At 42.1% G+C, this 18171-nt stretch overlaps 1 protein-coding gene and 1 long non-coding RNA gene across 2 annotated transcripts in view; one reads left to right on the forward strand and one right to left on the reverse strand.

The window, feature by feature from the left end:
* LOC117452535 (syntaxin-binding protein 1-like) overlaps positions 1–18171 on the forward strand; it is a 43176-nt gene that overhangs the window by 15112 nt on the left and 9893 nt on the right. The window contains exons 6-15 of the mRNA XM_034091228.1: positions 2186–2289; positions 11430–11578; positions 11927–12011; positions 13787–13917; positions 14564–14671; positions 14818–14878; positions 15531–15596; positions 15821–15901; positions 17720–17858; positions 18061–18170. Of these exons, the coding sequence (XP_033947119.1) occupies positions 2186–2289; positions 11430–11578; positions 11927–12011; positions 13787–13917; positions 14564–14671; positions 14818–14878; positions 15531–15596; positions 15821–15901; positions 17720–17858; positions 18061–18170 (1034 nt within the window). The remainder of the gene's footprint in view (positions 1–2185; positions 2290–11429; positions 11579–11926; positions 12012–13786; positions 13918–14563; positions 14672–14817; positions 14879–15530; positions 15597–15820; positions 15902–17719; positions 17859–18060; position 18171) is intronic.
* Positions 4681–6488, reverse strand: LOC139434387 (uncharacterized). The gene is made up of 3 exons (XR_011643734.1): positions 6411–6488; positions 5604–5675; positions 4681–4778 (listed from the first exon to the last, which is right to left on the reverse strand). It is a non-coding gene; the product is annotated as an uncharacterized lncRNA (long non-coding RNA).

Raw genomic sequence — 18171 nt, forward strand, 5'->3', positions numbered from 1 at the left:
AAATGACATGTTATTCAATACAAAGTCCATCCATCCATCCTCTTCCCAGCTGGACGTGCCTGGAACACCTCCCTAGGGAGGCGCCCAGGTGGCATCCTAACTAGGTGCCCGAACCACCTCAACTGGCTCCTTTCTACACAAAGGAGGAGCGGCTCAACTCCGAGTCCCTCCCGGATGACCGAACTTCTCACCTTATCCCTAAGGGAGACACCAGCCACCCTGCGGAGAAAACCCATCTCGGCCGCTTGTATCCAATACAAAGTCTGAGAGTAGAAATGACTGCATTATACAGATTTGCAATACAGAGATAGAAAAAGTTGGTGCATGTACATTTTTAGGACTGCTTGTTGACGAAAAACTCAATTGGAAGCACCATATAGATTATGTACAGACTAAACTGCCCAAAACAATAGGTATTTTGTATCATACTAAGAACATTCTTGAAGAAAAGATACCCCTTATAACAGTCTATTTCTTCCTTACCTTTACTACTGCTCCGAAATATGGGGAAACACGTGCTCAACAAATCTACAAAGAATAATAACATCCCAAAAAAAAAGTATTACGAATAGTCTGTGGTGTTGGTAAATATGAACACACAACTCCCATATTTAAAAAAACTCAATCTATTAAAATGTGTTGAGATAGTACAGCTTAAAGGTGGGGTAGGTAAGTTTCAGAAACCGGCTCGAGATACACTTTTTGTTATATTCCATGGAATGCTCTTAACATCCCGATAGCAATGAATATCTTAAGTGCTTTGACAAGAAATCCATAAAAAATGTCATCTGTTGAAGCCGTAATACTGTAAAAAGTACAACCAATCTGACAGGCCTGACAGGCCTACCTGCCTGTCAGCCTTCCATCTGGGCACAAACTTATCTCGTGCCCTCATTGGTCATGTGCGCGTTCGTGTGTGTTGGAGGAGGGGCTCTATAAGGAAGTGGCAGATTTTCTCCGGTTGTGTATTTTCAAATTCTAGCAATCTCGAGCCGGTTTCTCAAACTTACCTACCCCACCTTTAAAACGGTACTGATTATGCACAACATTTTCCATAAGAAAATGCCTAATAACATTCAAAAGCAGTTCCAAACCACAGCGTGAACATATGAATGTAAAAAAAGTCACTTGAAAATAAGTGTTCACAATGTTTATATGCAATTATGCATATATTATTATTATTATTATTATTATTATTATTAATTTGCCAAGTACATGTGTACCTATGTATATATTTATATATAGTATTTTAATTTTTTTTAAAAAGATAGTCTGCTTGAAGATAACGTAAGCACACTAGGCTATTTCATTTCACTATCTTTTGAACAGAATTAATAACTGCTATTGACATGTGCAGAAAATGACCCTATATCTAGTTTTCGTATATATATATATGCATTTATTGTTTTCCTGCCCTAACTTTTATTGAATTTTTTCTCCTGTTTTCTTTATTTCTTTGTACTCCTTAATTTCTATACGTTTTTGACGCAATAATGATGCACGGGAGGGCTACTTTCCACAAGCTATGCTTCAGCCCTCCCGCTTCTACTAATTTTGTTCATCTTTGTGTGTATAAATTAAACTTTTTATGTTTTTCGGATGAATAAAAAAAAATAATACTTTCAGCTTGGGGGCCCCCTAGTGGCCGTGGGGGCCCTCGCATAGTCCGCCGATAGGAAGAAACGGCCCTGTGCAGCGCGAGAATTCACGAGTCCAAGTCCGAGTCGCGTCAATCAGTGCGCGAGTCGAGTCACGAGTCCCGAAAATCGGCACTCGAGTCCGAGTCCAGGACTCGAGTACTCCATCTCTGGGCGACAGGACGCTCATCGACGGCCAGACATCTATCGACGGCCGAAATCGGCTTGGTGTATCCGGGCCTCACTTAAACACTTCTACTTAACATGTTCTTATCAAGCTCCATGTCCCACTTTGAACAGCAGGCCTAAACCACTGCCTGTGAGCTCAAATGAAAATAACTAACATTTGGCATCATAAGGTTTTTTCAAGTGAACAGAAGACCTTCAAAATATTTGTACAAGTTGTGTGGTACTCAAACTTACTTTTATATGTGAACAACTGTATATATTTTTAATTTAATAAAGTTGAAATATTCATGATTGATATAACATTTTCCAACTTCTTATGATCTCAGTAAGTCAGTGTGTTTCTCTGCCTTGCTCTCCAGCGATCCCAGACTCTCTGTTTGGACTGCTGACCAAATCCCGCGCCTCCAAAGCCATGAAGGCGTTGACTGAGATCCACGTGGCCTTTCTGCCCTACGAGTCTCAGGTACACATCGTCTACACTTTTGGATTAGGCTACATATGTTCATCTGATTAATCATCATGTTTGATTATAGCCATTTAAAAAACATGTGAAATTGTAAGTGTAGCTTGACAACTTTGCATAAAATACTAGATTGAAATATAAAGGTGCAGACAGATTTACAATAGGGGGGGGCAGTACTGAAGAGGATCAGAGCAGCAGCTTTAGCTTCAATTATCTGTTGTCCTGTACTTTTAATCCGTAGAGGGAGGCCCTGCCCTCATTGGATGACAGAACCATTGCTCATACTCTGCAGCCAATGGGAGCTCAGATAAGATGTGTGACAAGAAATAGCACAGAGATTGCTGTCGTGTCGTGCAAAATGTGAGAGCGTGTAAAACCTGATGTGAGCATACATTTACACTTGTATAAAATATCCACGTAACTGTGAACCAAATGTACACTTGTATAACATATCCACGTAACTGTGAATCAAATGTACACTTGTAAAAAATATCCACGTAACTGTGAACCAAATTTGAAGTCACGGAAGAAAAAAAAAAGTTTTGTAGCTTGTAGAAAAAAAATGAACTTAGAGATGAAATGTTCACTTGCAGAAAAATACATATTTTTTAAATATATTTTCCATTACAACTGCAACTTTATTTATTACAACCTCTCAAATCAGTCATTACAACTTGACGAATCTGCTCTGTGGCAGTATAAATCGACGAATCTGCGGTCTTGACTTTTGCTACACTTCTTGCGATAAATGTGTCGCAAAAGTAATTTTCACCTGTAGATGTGGGGGAGGGAGGGGGGTTGGAGCGAAGGGGCGGAGCTATCAGAAGGACGAGGCTCGGGTGACTGGAGACTGCGGGGCTAACGGTTCGTGTCGCTACCAGTCCTCTGACATGGCGCATCAATCAACGGTAAATTTTGCCCATAACTTGCCCAGTATTACTTTGAATATTATTATTGTGATTGAGGATTAAATCCGCTTTGAAGACCACCGTTTTATATCGCGCAGTTTAGCGGCGAAATAACGTCAGTCAGCCAGCTAACGCTAGCTTTGTTGAGTTTATGCTAGCTAAACAAGTAGTGGTTGTAGTCTATACAGCAGTAATTCATATATTATAGCCTACTGCTTTGGCACTAACGGTTGATAACCGTTTATGAAAATAAAATCAATTGAACTGTACTGAAATAATGACAAGTTTTATAATTGTCTTGGGCTCCTGCTGTGTTTTTAAAGCCTTTGTAAATTATCCATGCTATTTTCTATTTAGAATGAAGACTTCAGAATCTTAAAATCCCTTAACGTTTGTATGCAATTGTGCTAAATTCAACTCTGGAATCAAGCAAATATTAATATGTTTGCATGACATTAGTTATTTATATTTTGCCATCACTGAACTATATGTGTAATACATTTAAGTCAAGCTAAGGTACATGTGATGGTAGCTAGTTAGTGCTCTTACCTGTGAGGCCTCCTCTAAACAGCATAATAACCAGACTGTATCATTAAAACTAAGTACCAGTTCTAGATCCTTGACTTTAGACAAACAATTCAAAAGACAACATGTATTTAAAGACCAATCTTTATTTGAAGGTGCCTCTTAACCTGAGATATTAGTTATACAGTAATAGTATTGACAATCTAAAAAAACTGAACAACTCAACAGTCAACTTTATATTTCTTATTGTCTAAAGCATTTATTATTTACATTTCCCCCCTCTCATATTCAGTGTGGACGGATTGAGACAGCATGGTGTCCAGAGGGCTGCAGAGACTTCAGGGAGAAACCTCCGTGCGATGGACGTCCTGTCTGTTGGTTTGGAGAGGACTGAGGGTCTTTCCTCAGCGAGGAGGACCAGGCCTGATGGAGGAGCCCATTCTGGGCAAAGCTGATACCAACTGCACAGGCCTAGTCTGTCACTTTATTTGACTTAATGTGTTTACTTATACATTTAATAGGTTTACACCTATGTGCTTTTTATTTAAAACATTTGATTAACTTTTGGTTCACATTTCAATAAATTGTATTTGCACTCCTTTTGTCCTTTATTCTTACTGAAAATGTTAGATTACACATTCACATCTGACTGAAAATTGGCCGCATTTATTTGTGATGTTGCAAACTCTGCGGTACAAGGCACAAGTGATGTGAAACTCATAAAGTGAGGCAAATAGAAATAATCAGCTGATGGAGTGTAGATGTGGAAATAGGTGCATTCGATCAGCTGACTATGTTTTTCGCCACACTTTATAAGCCTGACTATAACCACCCCTTCTCTGAGGTGCAGGCAGTGTCACAAACAAATGATGGTCCTGATAGACTACAAAAATATTCGGTGTGCAGATCTTTGTCTTCACAATAAAAGTAGTTTCTTAGTGAATGTCCTGTACTGGTCTTAAAATCTCATAACATCAGCTTTTAATGTTCCTCTTGGATGTTCTTCTTGACCCTCAGAGAAGGAGAAGATGTCGTGTCTTTCGGGCATGTCCTTTCCTAACAAAAATTACAGGAAACATAAAACATTATTGCAGAACAAGTGTGTTATTTATGAAAGAGGTGTGTTTGTGTGTTATGGGGCTGTTGATATAATTATTTTATCAGATTATGAATGAACAGTATGAAATTCATCAACATTGAAATATATGTTATTATCAAAATAATATTTAAAGGTCACATGTCATGGTCCTTTCTACTGATCATAATACCATTGTTGAGGGATATTACAATAGAAAAATACTGTGCAATTTTCCAAACTCACATTGTTTCGCATACAGCATCTCTGTAAACTACGTGTATTCACTCTCTCCACTAAACGGCTCGTTGGAGCTCTTGCCCCCCTCCCTGTGAGCCCAGTGTGCTCCGATTGACCAATCCACAGACTTCCTCACACACACACGCAGCTCAGCTGATGTCTCCTCCGGGCTGCTGCTGATAACAGACAGTTGCGATCGCGGCGAAATTCTCTCTGCAGACCCATTCTCACAGCGTTTATCAACCTTTTTCTTCTCAATATCAAGCCACACTTATTGTTTTTACTTCGGCTGAGACTTTGTGTGTGCTCGGGGTGATTCACAACGTCCGATTGTTTCACGTTGTGAATCGCGCTGAGCTCCGTGGAGGTGTGATTTCCTTGTTTAGCGATACACAGCGAAACACAGCCAAACTCACCCTGAGCACACACACAGTCTCAGCCGAAGTAAAAACAATAAGTGTGGCTTGATATTGAGAAGAAAAAGGTTGATAAACGACAATACTTCATTAATTTAAACCAATATCTTTCTTGATTCTTTGTACAGTATGAACAAAGAGTCTTTGTACCTGAGCTGAAGTTCACTGCTGTGAGGAGTCCAGTTCTGTCTCTCACTCTCTGGTCCAGCCTGTCTGCATCACCTGGACACTTTAAACAAACAGATATATATGTAAAGTACCATGTGTACAAACAATATAACTGATTCTCTTCTGTTGAACATGTTGGATTGTGTATTGTCCGAGTCAGGGTCCTTTTTATTTTACTGTAACTTTGGAAATTGTGTTACCAATGCTTACTGTTTATTTGATATCAATTTGTAATACAATTAATAAAAACAACAAGGTTTGGGTTCGTTCTTCAGATGACTGTGACGTTAACTTGTAAGCTCAATAATGAACTCCAGTTCAACCAACCATATTGTAATATCTAAGTAATCATCTTGAAATATGACATTAATAATTGTAATATACACACATCTTATTGTGAGGTTGATTTCACATACACTACTTCAACGTTAGCTAAATAGAAAATAGCATGGATAATTTACAAAGGCTTTAAAAACACAGCAGGAGCCCAAGACAATTATAAAACTTGTCATTATTTCAGTACAGTTCAATTGGTTTTATTTTCATAAACGGTTATCAACCGTTAGTGCCAAAGCAGTAGGCTATAATATATGAATTACTGCTGTATAGACTACAACCACTACTTGTTTAGCTAGCATAAACTCAACAAAGCTAGCGTTAGCTGGCTGACTGACGTTATTTCGCCGCTAAACTGCACAATATAAAACGGTGGTCTTCAAAGCGGATTTAATCCTCAATCACAATAATAATATTCAAAGTAATACTGGGCAAGTAATGGGCAAAACTTACCGTTGATTGACGCGCCATGTCAGCGGACTGGTAGCGACACGAACCGTTAGCGAACAGTTAGCCCCGCAGTCATCCGGTTCGACCTGACTGTGACTGTGACTGACCCAAGCCTCGTTGTTCTGATAGCTCCCTCCCCCCACATCTACAGGTGAAAATTACTTTTGCGACACATTTATCGCAAGAAGTGTAGCAAAAGTCAAGACCGCAGATTCGTCGATTTATACTGCCACAGAGCAGATTCGTCAAGTTGTAATGACTGATTTGAGAGGTTGTAATAAATAAAGTTGCAGTTGTAATGGAAAATATATTTAAAAAATATGTATTTTTCTACAAGTTAACATTTCATCTCTAAGTTCATTTTTTTTCTACAAGCTACAAAACTTTTTTTTTTCTTCTGTGACTTCAAATTTGGTTCACAGTTACGTGGATATTTTTTACAAGTGTACATTTGGTTCACAGTTACGTGGATATTTTATACAAGTGTAAATGTAATCACACAAACTCAGATTTTTTTTCTGTAAGTGCTCACATCAGTTTTTACACGCTCTCACATTTTGCACCATATCTACCTTCATACTAAGAGTCCATTCACTGTATTAATGAATGCAAACACTCAGTTGCTAACAAGCTAAGACACACACGTGGATAACTGGGACAAATTTGGAGTAGAAATGTAATCAGTTCCTTGCAGACAGCGTGTAGAAAAGAATCCATATGAAGACTGTCGAGTTGATAATCTTGAGATACTAACTACATACTTATTTGCTATAAACTCTCAACTTTTATTCACTCTCTGTGCCACGACTTTGTCAGTCAAGCCACCACTCTGATGCACACTCTCCTGTATGACTTTTACTCACACGGTGAAGAAGTCCATTTCTCATGACCAACTTTCCGACTTCGTTTTTTATTAGCATCATCTCCGGGTTAGACTGGATATCATCCGGCTATTTGCCACACTTCATGGCACTGATTGTAGCTCCTATCACATGATCTCGACCTTGAGCTGCCATCAACTCCTGCCGGGACATTTGTCCTAGTGTGTTAAGCTGTAGGCGAGTAGGAAAGGCATATATATCAGGTATACAGTCAGGTGGAGCTCCAAGCTGTCCCACGTACCTAGGAGAGTCTCCAGCGGAGCCCAGGATACCGATTCGCTGGCATATGGACTTAACTCCAGCTTGAGAGATTTTTTGCCACTCAGTCTCTCCTTCTCTTGGTTCCATTCTTGATAACAGATCAGCGTCAATGTTGTTCCTGCCAGGTCTGTAGATAATGTCAAAATCATACACTGACAAATCCGACAGCCAACGATGTCCCGTAGCGTTGAGCTTCGCTGTGGTAAGCACATAAGTCAGCGGATTGTTGTCCGTACATACAGTGAGACAGGCTCCATAAAGGTAGTCATGGAATTTTTCGACCACCGCCCACTTTAGAGACAGGAATTCTAACTGATGAATGGGATAGTTTTTTTCTGAAGGGCTCAGTTTTCGGCTAGCGAATGCAACTGGTCTCAGTCCTTCTGGATGTTCCTGATTAAGAACAGCGCCAAGTCCGGCTAGGCTGGCATCCACATGCAACACATATGGTTTGTTTGGGTCAGCAAAAGCCAGAACCGGGGTTGTCGTGAGGCAGGGTTTTATTTCCTCAAATGCTTCAGAGCATGAGTCATTCCACCTCGCTCCAAATGGATCCCGTTCATTCAGATAGACATCTTAGCATATCCCTTAGTGAGGTTAGTCAAGGGACAGACAATGGAAGAGTAATTGTGGATAAATCGGCGATAATACCCACAAAATCCTAAACATTATCGTAGGGTCTTCAAGTTGGTAGGCCTTGGCCAGGTGGTGACAGCCTCAATCTTTGCTGGGTCTGCTGCTACACCCTCAGCTGAGACTATTTGACCCACATACTTGACTCACGTTTGACAGAATCGACATTTGTCAATGGAGATCTTGAGCCCTACTTCTTGGAGTCTGTCCAAAACCTTTAGGAGTCGTTCTTCATGTTCTTCCAGTGTCTTCCCAAACACAATCAGATCGTCCAGATACAACAGTACATGGAGTATAGGTTCATGTCTCCGACTGCCTTTTCCATCAGTCGTTGAAAAGTCGCAGGGGCTCCTGTGATGCCTTGTGGCATCCTCTCGAACTGGTAAAAGCCTAGAGGACAGATGAAAGCTGTTTTTTCCTTATCCTTCATAGCTATTTGATAATAGCCACTCCTTAAATCCAAGACAGAAAACCACTGACTACCGGATAGGCAGTCCAGAGCCTCATCGATGCGTGGTGTAGTGTATTGGTCAGGCACAGTACGGCTGTTGAGAGTACGATAGTCGATGCACATCCTTACATCTCCGTTCTTCTTCCTGACAATCACTATTGGTGACGCATATGGACTTTTAGACTCTTTGATTATGCCTGCTGCCAACAACTTCTGGATATGACGGCGCACATCGTCAATATAAGCTGGAGCGATGTGCCTGGAACGTTCACAAAATGGTCGTGGATCTGACAGGCGAATAGTGTGCTCCACTTCCTTGGCGTGTCCCACATCCAGTTCATCCAGAGAGAAGACATTTGGTCTCTTAGACAACTTCTGACATAGCCTTGTTTTCCATACTTCCGGAATAGGTGACTCTCCAAAGTCGATGGAACTGGCATTACAATCTTCAATCGCTGGCTGTTGTTTTGATGCTGTTGTAACAACATCAGTAACACAGAGATGACCTAACACAGTGCCAACTGGTATAGTTGCATCTTTCAGCGACTTGTTCTGGACTAGGACTATGAACTGATTAACATCCACAGCAATGCTTGGTATCACCATGGGCTGCAACAGTACACCTGCCGGCAGAGGGTTTGTGAGAGAGGCTTCGACCATCAATATTTCATTGGGTAAGGGCTGCTTTATCTCAATCTTGCAGATGACTTTACCACTGCTTCCTGCAGGTAATGTCAGGGGTCCAGGGCCTTCCCACTTCACACATCCGACTTCATCATCCTCTTCTCCTTTCAGCTCTGTAGTCCTCATCTCTTTCTCTTTCTCAGTGCAAGTGTTGCATATCCCGAAAGTGTGGGCCACAAACACCCCAGTTGCATCTTCACACAGCTGAGCTAACCACTTAGCAAGGCTTGCTTTGGTGTTGGTCCCTATGAGCACAGGTGTTTGATCTGGACCTGGTGGGTCAGGAGTCAGACTAATTAATGCCAGGGCGGACATAGCGGGTGGTGTTCCTGCCACTTTCTTCGGAAACTCTAGGTCTACCACTGCGTAGCCAAGGTACGGATAACTAGAGTCACCCAAGCCCCAGATGTCAAGTTTCTTCACTGGGTGAATCTGAGTGTCTGACAGATATATCCTGTACCAAGATTCAAAGATAATGCTAACCCGAGATCCACTGTCTAGTAGTGCATCACATAGGTGACCGTTCACTTTCACTGGCTCTAAGGATGGCGGCCCTATTAAACCTTCTGGTATGCGACAGGAGTCGAGCATGTCCACTGCACTCTTCCTTACTGTACAGGATGTATTGTCCTTGGGTGCAGCTTCACCTGTAGTGTTGGTCTTGGCCTTTTTGAGAGCTTGAATAAGTCTCTGAATCACTTTGTTTTGATTTTCAGGGTTTCTGAATTTTCCTGCCATGTGTCCGTTTTCCCCACAGCTGTAACAGAAGCGTTCCTCTGAATCAGTTAAGGGTCGGTTTGGAATATTAACAGTCATTGCAGTAGCTGTAGTTCCAGCCTGAAGGGACATTTTTGAGTTCACTTTTTGTTGCAGCTGTTGCACTTGTTTTATCAGAGCTACTACTTCTGGATCCAAATTAGTCTTTGTAGCTGGTTCTACGCTAACTGGCAGTTTTTCATTTCTCTCATTTTGTCTTGATGGGAATGTGTGGAGGCTGCAAACATTGATCTTACTTCCTTAATTTCAGCTCTCAAACTTTGTATTTCTGACTGTTTGTTTTCCACTTGAAGCTTAGCATGGACTGTACGCACTGATTGGTTCAGTTTTGCTCTGGAAGCTTCATACTCTTCTTCTGTGCGAATTTCACGCAGTAGTTCAAGAAAGGTTGGAGAGGTTGCCCTCCTCTCTCTGAGTCTTAGTTGAATTAACATCAAGTCAGCAGCTACTGCACCTTTAAGTAGTGGCTCGAGCCGTGCTCTATCCATACCACTGGCTGGAAGACCCCCTCTTTGTACTACTTTTGACAAGCATCGCTCTGATCTCCTCATGAAATCAGACAGTTTCTCCGCAGATTGTTGCTGCTGCAGTCTAAAAGCAAAATACATATCGTCCCCCGACTCTGCCAGTCCAAATGCACTTTCAAGAGCCTCCAAGCTTTTTTCTGGAGTAAGATCAGAGTCAGATAAGCATACTGCTTTTATCACCTCTAGTGCTGGCCCCTTTAAGCTTTCCATTATTCTTCTCCTCTTTTCTTTTGGGGAGCAGTCACTCTCTTCAACCATCCGGTAAGCTTGCTCTAACCAATGGTCACATTGTCCTTCCCCTGCTGGAGTAGGCATAGCACCTGAACAGATACGCAGACGGCGATATCCTCTGCTCTCCATAGATGGTTTAGCTGATTTGTCTAACAGGTCACCAACAGCACGAAGGATGCATTCTGTGGGTGAGAAGACTGACTGCTGTGTGAGTGTAATAGCTGTGTGTGTGTGCGTGTGAGATTCTTGTGTTTGATAGTGTGTGTGGTGTGTGTGTGTGTGTGTGTGTGTGTGTGTGTGTGTGTGTGTGTGTGTGTGTGTGTGTGTGTGTGTGTGTGTGTGTGTGTGTGAGACTGAGGCATAGATTGGGGCATACATCTTGTCTAGGAAACAGATATACCAGACAAATTAACAGAAGAACAATAACGATTCAATTTCTGCAAATAGATCAATTCAATAAATGCAGGTTAAGCTCTTTGTAGACGAAACGTGCAGAGTGTAAGAGTTGAAGTGTTGGGCAGCAGAAAGCAGCCGAGATCAGATCTCATGTTTGTGTCTCTGTCATGTCCTCTGTCAGGTCTTCTCTCTGGACAAAACTGATGCCTTTCAGGACTTCTACAGCCCCTTCAAGGCTGACGTGAAGAACAACATGCTGGAGCGCTGTGCTGAGCAGATGGCCACCCTGTGTGTCACGCTCAAAGAGTACCCTGGAGTCCGCTACAGAGGGTGAGCCCAGCCACACTCTTGCATTGTCTTGTTTTTTTGCCATTATGTTACAAATGTGAATGCCCTTTTATATATAGCATTAGTGCATTTGGTGTCTCTTGCCTCATTTTTCCTTAATGAGTGGATATGTATAAGGATGTCCAGCCTACTTTCCTTTCTTTGAAGTAACTCACATGCAAAGCCAATTCTGTGTGGCGTATTCACCTTAAACTGCAGAGTGAACCAGTATTTTGAATTTGCCTATTCTTAATTTCATAATGATCTAACAAGTTGTATACTGTGGTACTTGTCTGAAGCACTGCGGCAGTAAATGAAGCAGTGTTTGTGTGATGCTGTGTGTCGGCTTAGGGATTACAAAGACTGTGCAGTCCTGGCTCAGATGCTTCAGGAGAAGCTCGACGGCTACAAGGCTGATGACCCTAGCATGGGAGAGGTAGGGAAGTGGAGATAAATGACTTAGTTATTAATGGTGAACAATGTGTATATGTGTACATTTATATGTGTTCATAATGTCCTATAAGACAAACATCATTCCACAATAATCTGGCACAGAAGTATGTGACATGAATCCTCCCCAAATGGGGATATTTCAAACATATAATATCAATTCCTTGATATGACCAGACTTCAGTTGCACCGAGTAGAAATGGTATGTTGCATCACATGATTGACTGGCCGTTATTAGAGGCCATCAGTATCGTAGGTATGGTGTTTATCGTTATGATATTTGATTTATTTATTTAATAGGGACACTTCACATCAATAAACGTTAGCCAAGAGGCTGGTTTCCTTTTGCATCATTTTGATCCTGTGTTAAATCTTAAGTGAACTGTGAGTTGCCTGCCTAAGCAGAGTGTATGTCACTTGGTAATTACATTTTTTAAATAAAACACGTAGGGATACGTATTTTAATCACAACCATGATCTTTTTCATAAGTCTAACAACATAGGTTTGATGCCTAAACCTAATAAAATAATGAATTATTATTAAATAAAGTTGCTTATGCACATTTCGTCCTACCGGAGTAGTTAACATGCTTAAAGGCAACCTCCTGGGACCCGAGGAAAAAAAGTGTCTTCCAATTTCCTTTTTTTTGTGATTTCCTACTTATTTAGGGTTAAAAAAACATCTTGCAATTTAGACTTTTTTTATTTTATTTTTAAATGTTAAAGTATGTCCACTGTAGAGGACGTCGGGACCATATTAGTTTGAAAAGACAGCCAGAATTAACAGATAGACTATGTAACGTATTATGGTTGATATTAATACAATAATACATTCACCTTTATTTAAAACATGAATAAGTAATTGATCTGAACATTGCTGTTTATTTGGTCAGTAAAAAAGTAGTTTGGTTTTTGGTGAATCTTTCCAGATCTTCAAAGACTTTGTAGTCGAATTAGTGGGAAAGTACCTCATTGACTCCAGTCAGCACGGGCTGTAGGGTCATCTGGACTAGTTGTATGGATGTGGTCTCCATCTGACCTGCTCACAGAAACAAAGCTTGCATTCCTGCGGCAACTCTCGTGTGTCATGGCTCCACTTAAAATAAAACAACAATAAGACATACGTGCTACTCTTGGCCACAGGGGGCCATGTCTTTCCAGCTCGTCCCTATCTGTCTCTCTGTCTGTATCTGTGCGCTCATGGAGCCCCCTGCATCTTTCTTGACCCTCTTCTATCCCAGGTGTGAAATCCTCACCTCTCTCATCACCTGAGAGCTCAACATCTGAATCTCCCTGAACTTTCTGGTACAGGAAATGTCTGCTTCAGTTCCGTCTCCTGAGTCATTAAGTCCTGACGTCCACTAGAATGGACATTTATAAAAGAGTTGTTATTTGAAAACTTGAATTATTTAATTGCTTTCAGAACTAATGATATAGTTCCTCACATGTTAATAAACAAGAACATATATGATTTTCATGGTAAAAATGACAATTATTCAACAATATTTGACTTCTCCTCCTGCTTCTATAAAATGTAGTTTTTGGTATGCCAGCCATTTTGGATGAAAAGAAAGAGGAACTTCCCAGCATGCAATTTTAACCCACTACAGTGGACATGTTCAATGGGCTGGGTCCCAGGAGGTTAAACGGCCATTCAATGGGCTGCTAACATGGGAAATGTAGCAATATGAGTCAAGTACAATGTGTGTCATACCTTCACAGTGTGTGTGTCGTGTTTCTTTTCTGCTCTGATGCCTTCAGGGTCCAGACAAGTCTCGTACTCAGCTGCTCATTTTGGACCGTAGCTTTGATCCCGTGACACCCATCCTGCATGAGCTCACCCTTCAGGCCATGTCCTACGACCTGCTGGGCATCGAGAACGACGTGTACAGGTCAGACTCTACACAGGAACAGCTGGGAGTCAGAGCATTGTCCATATCTGTATTTGAATGTATTCTTTGTCGTCACTTAGTTTGGGTATACTCAGTGCGTGATGGGAAGTAACTAAGCACATTCTTTTTAGTACTGTACTTGAGTAAAATGTTGAGGTACTTGCACTTTACTTGAGTATTTCCATAATATTTTACTTTATATTTCAATTCAATTCAGAGGTAAATAGTGTACTTTTATTCCACTACATGTATGTAGTACCTTAAGTTACTTTGCTAATACAGATTAATGATCAAGCAGTCTACAAAGTCATTCAGACTAGCTGCACCTTCACCAGCTTGGAGAACACTTTAATGATCAGTCATTATAAAACATATATATATATTATTCTGACATGGACCAATCTGCACAACGACTACTTTGACTTTGGGTACTTTAAGTGTATGTTGATGCTGAAACCTTTGTACTTTAATGGAGTAACATTTTGAATGCAGGACTCTTACTTGTAACTCTGGTACTTTTACTTAAGTACAAGATCTGAGTACCAAAACCAACAGAACAACATAAAGAGACTGTTCTTCAGTGGTTAGACTCTCTCTTTCAGATGCACTCGTACTGTTTGTAAACCTCTCTCGCCCTCCCTGTCAGCTTTGAGACCAGTGGGATGGGAGAGACGAGGACAAAGGAGGTCTTGCTAGATGAGGATGATGACCTGTGGCTGACTCTGAGACACAAACACATCGCAGAAGTGTCAACGTGAGGGCTTTACTTTCTCCTCACACATGCACACCCCCACATGCACACCCCCACATGCACACCCCCACATGCACACCCCCACAGCTCCGTCACAAAGCCTCCTCCCTTATTTTCCTCCTCCATTTCTGCCTTGTGTGTCTGCACAGGGCTGTGACTCGCTCTCTGAAAGAATTCTCTGCCAGCAAGAAGATGAACACTGGAGAAAAGGTAGAGGACACACACACACACGCACGCACGCACACACACACACACACACACACACACACACACACACACACACACACACACACGCACACACACACACACACACACACACACACACACACACACACACACACACACGCACACACACACACCATGTATACATCACTTCAGGGGACATTACATTGACTTTCATGCATTTCCTGGAGACTTATCCTAACCGTAACCATAACCAACACATGCCTAACCCTTACCCTTACCCTTACCCTTAACCTTACCCTAACCCTAACCCTAATCCTAATCAAGTCTCCACCCTAAAATTAATGATTCCCCTCATGGGGACCTCCAATTTGTCCCCATAAGGGAGACGAGTCCCCACACGTGACTGTGTAAACAGATTTAGGTCCCCACAAGTATAGTAATGCTAGGCCACACACACACACACACACACACACACACACACACGCACACGCACGCACGCACGCACGCACGCACACACACACACACACACACACACACACACACACACACACACACACACACACACACACACACACACACACACACGCACGCACGCACGCACACACACAACAGCACACGTAGTCCTGCAGATCACTCCCACCATCACTAAAGCGTATCACTCCTCTGCGTCTTGCAGACCACCATGAAGGAACTGGCCCAGATGCTGAAGAAGATGCCTCAGTATCAGAAAGAGCTCAGCAAGGTAAGTGCTGGCGTGTTTGTGAGCATATACAGTTACAGCATGTCATGTATACACTATATATATATATATGTATTAAACACACATTTTGTATATCCAAGACTTGGAAGCGGTCAACTTTATTGTGCAGATTGTGTATTTATGAACCCGGAAACAAAGCCTGTTTTGTGTTTGTGCTGAGTCTGCTCTGTGTCACTAACACCAGCTCTCTTCTCTGGCCTATCCAGTATTCAACCCATCTGCATTTGGCTGAAGACTGTATGAACCGCTACCAGGGCACGGTGGACAAACTCTGCCGTATAGAGCAGGTACAGCAGGACGTTTTGAATCTGTTTCCAGAGTAAGAGTGTGGAGATGAAGGAATTGAGCTCTGAACGGCATTCCACAATATGAACAGATATGAGCAGATGCAGTCTGAAAGCAGAAGGCACTCGGAGGGTGCAGACCATGATGCACTCACATGCTGATTGGATCATTTCATGATGTTCAGAGTCATTCTTCCAAATGCGGTGTGTTCATGCACTACATTATCATTTGGAAACAAAATGGACTCCAAAAAGACGTGTTGTATTTACTGCTCACAGCTGTTTCTGATAGTTGTTGTTCAGACTTCAGGGGGTGTCCACATGCATTTCACCAGTTGTGATCATCCCACCTAATGGAACGTATCCCTGGCAGACAGTTGTATTCATCATCCTGCATGTCTGAATAGCATTATTAACTACTCAGAGGAGCAGTGTGCAGGATTAAACGGGGCCAAAATAAAAAGTATTATTCATTGTTATACTTTGAACTCGTCACGACCAAAAGAATGAGATTGCGAATGGCCGGCATCTCCCTTAGTGTTGAGGTGAGCAGCTCGGTACTCTGGGAGGGGCTCGGAGTAGAGCCGCTGCTTCTTCACGTACAGTGCCGGCCTGCCCCATGGATGTGTACAGAGAACTGGATTGGTGTTGGAGGTGGGACACAGACATGGCTGCCTCTAGAGAGAGAGAAAGAGTCACTTCCGCTCTCGGATCAGTCATGAGTTTTACAACTGTTAGACCCTGATGATTTAAATGATGGCTGACATAGTGTTCGTACTGGGTAGTCCTTATAGGTCATCTTTTTACAGTCGTCTCTTGGCCGATATAAGTCAAACCCCACAGAGAGCCGCAGTGACGCGTCCTAAAACCCGGAAGTAAGTTATCATTGTTACCACGTCCGGATACTTCGATAAAAAGCAATGCAATCTCTCCATAGGGTTTTGGAAAATAGCTCCAAATAAGGTCTGTGTTTGACACACATTGAAGAGACGGATCACGCTTTGTTCTACGACATTAAATCCATCAGCAGGGACCCCGCTGGTGATCTCTGAAGAGTTTACGTGTCTGAAAAACGATGGTTGTTACCAAGTGGCTGAATAGGACTACAGAAGTTGTCGAGGCCGTTTTACGTCATTACACCGAACACATAAAACACTCCCGCTAAGTTTGTTTGCCCTGTTCTGCTTGAAAGCAAGTCCCTGCCTCCTGCAAAGTGTTCAAACAAACACTTCAACTTGTACCATTTAGAGTCTGAATGTTTGAATATGGATCTGAAGTTGGCGTGACGTTGAAGCAGCGACCCTGCTGTAGCTCCTTTATAGCATAACGTTAGCATTTTGCTTCTGGCGACTAGATTTATGCTTCGAAAATTATAAAAGTAGGATAGACATGTGGAGATTATCCGGCTGAACAAAACGTGATCCCTCTCTTAAATGTGTTTCAACCACAGACCTTATGTCGAGCTATTTTCCAAAACCCTATGGAGAGATTGCATTGCGTTTTTGACGAAGGAACCGGAAGGAGTTTACATCCGGGTTTTAGGACGCGTCACTGCGGCTCTCTATTGGAAACATGACATGCTGCCCCCTTTGTCTTCGGAGCATGTGGCCAGACAGCACACATTGCACCTTTTTAATGCGTGCAGATGAATCTGAGTTAGACTCGTGCTGAGTGTTCTCCTCATTTGCTGATAGGATGAGACCGCTCCCTGATGACTCCACATACTCTAACTTCTAAGCTACATTTCTGCACAGAACTTCTTATCAGTATTGTTCAAACGGAACTTAAGTTAAGCTCTGCTTTCTTCTGACTGTTTTCAAGGATCTGGCGATGGGCATAGATGCAGAGGGGGAGAAGATCAAGGATCCCATGAGGCTCATTGTACCCATTCTACTGGATGCCAACGTCACTGTGTCGGACAAAATCCGCATTATCCTGCTCTACATTTTCCTTAAGAATGGTCAGATATTCACGGTTCCTAATGTTTTTCACATCAAATCCTTCCGAGGTTTATTTCTCCTTTATAATGACAAAATCAGAAAGGAACAGTGAGCGTGCTAAATGTGTATGCAATCCCATGTCTTTAGTTTCTCCACCCTTGTTCACTTTTAGCTTTCCTCCTTGGTGCATGCTGCATGTGTTCATGTCTGTATGTGTGCCAGGTGTGACTGAGGAGAACCTGTGTAAACTCCTTCAGCATGCTAACATCCCACCAGAGGACAGTGACATCATTTCCAACATGGCCCACATGGGCATTCCCATTGTCTCTGAGG

This window comes from Pseudochaenichthys georgianus, chromosome 9 (genome assembly GCF_902827115.2).
Source record: "Pseudochaenichthys georgianus chromosome 9, fPseGeo1.2, whole genome shotgun sequence".
Lineage (NCBI taxonomy): Eukaryota > Metazoa > Chordata > Actinopteri > Perciformes > Channichthyidae > Pseudochaenichthys > Pseudochaenichthys georgianus.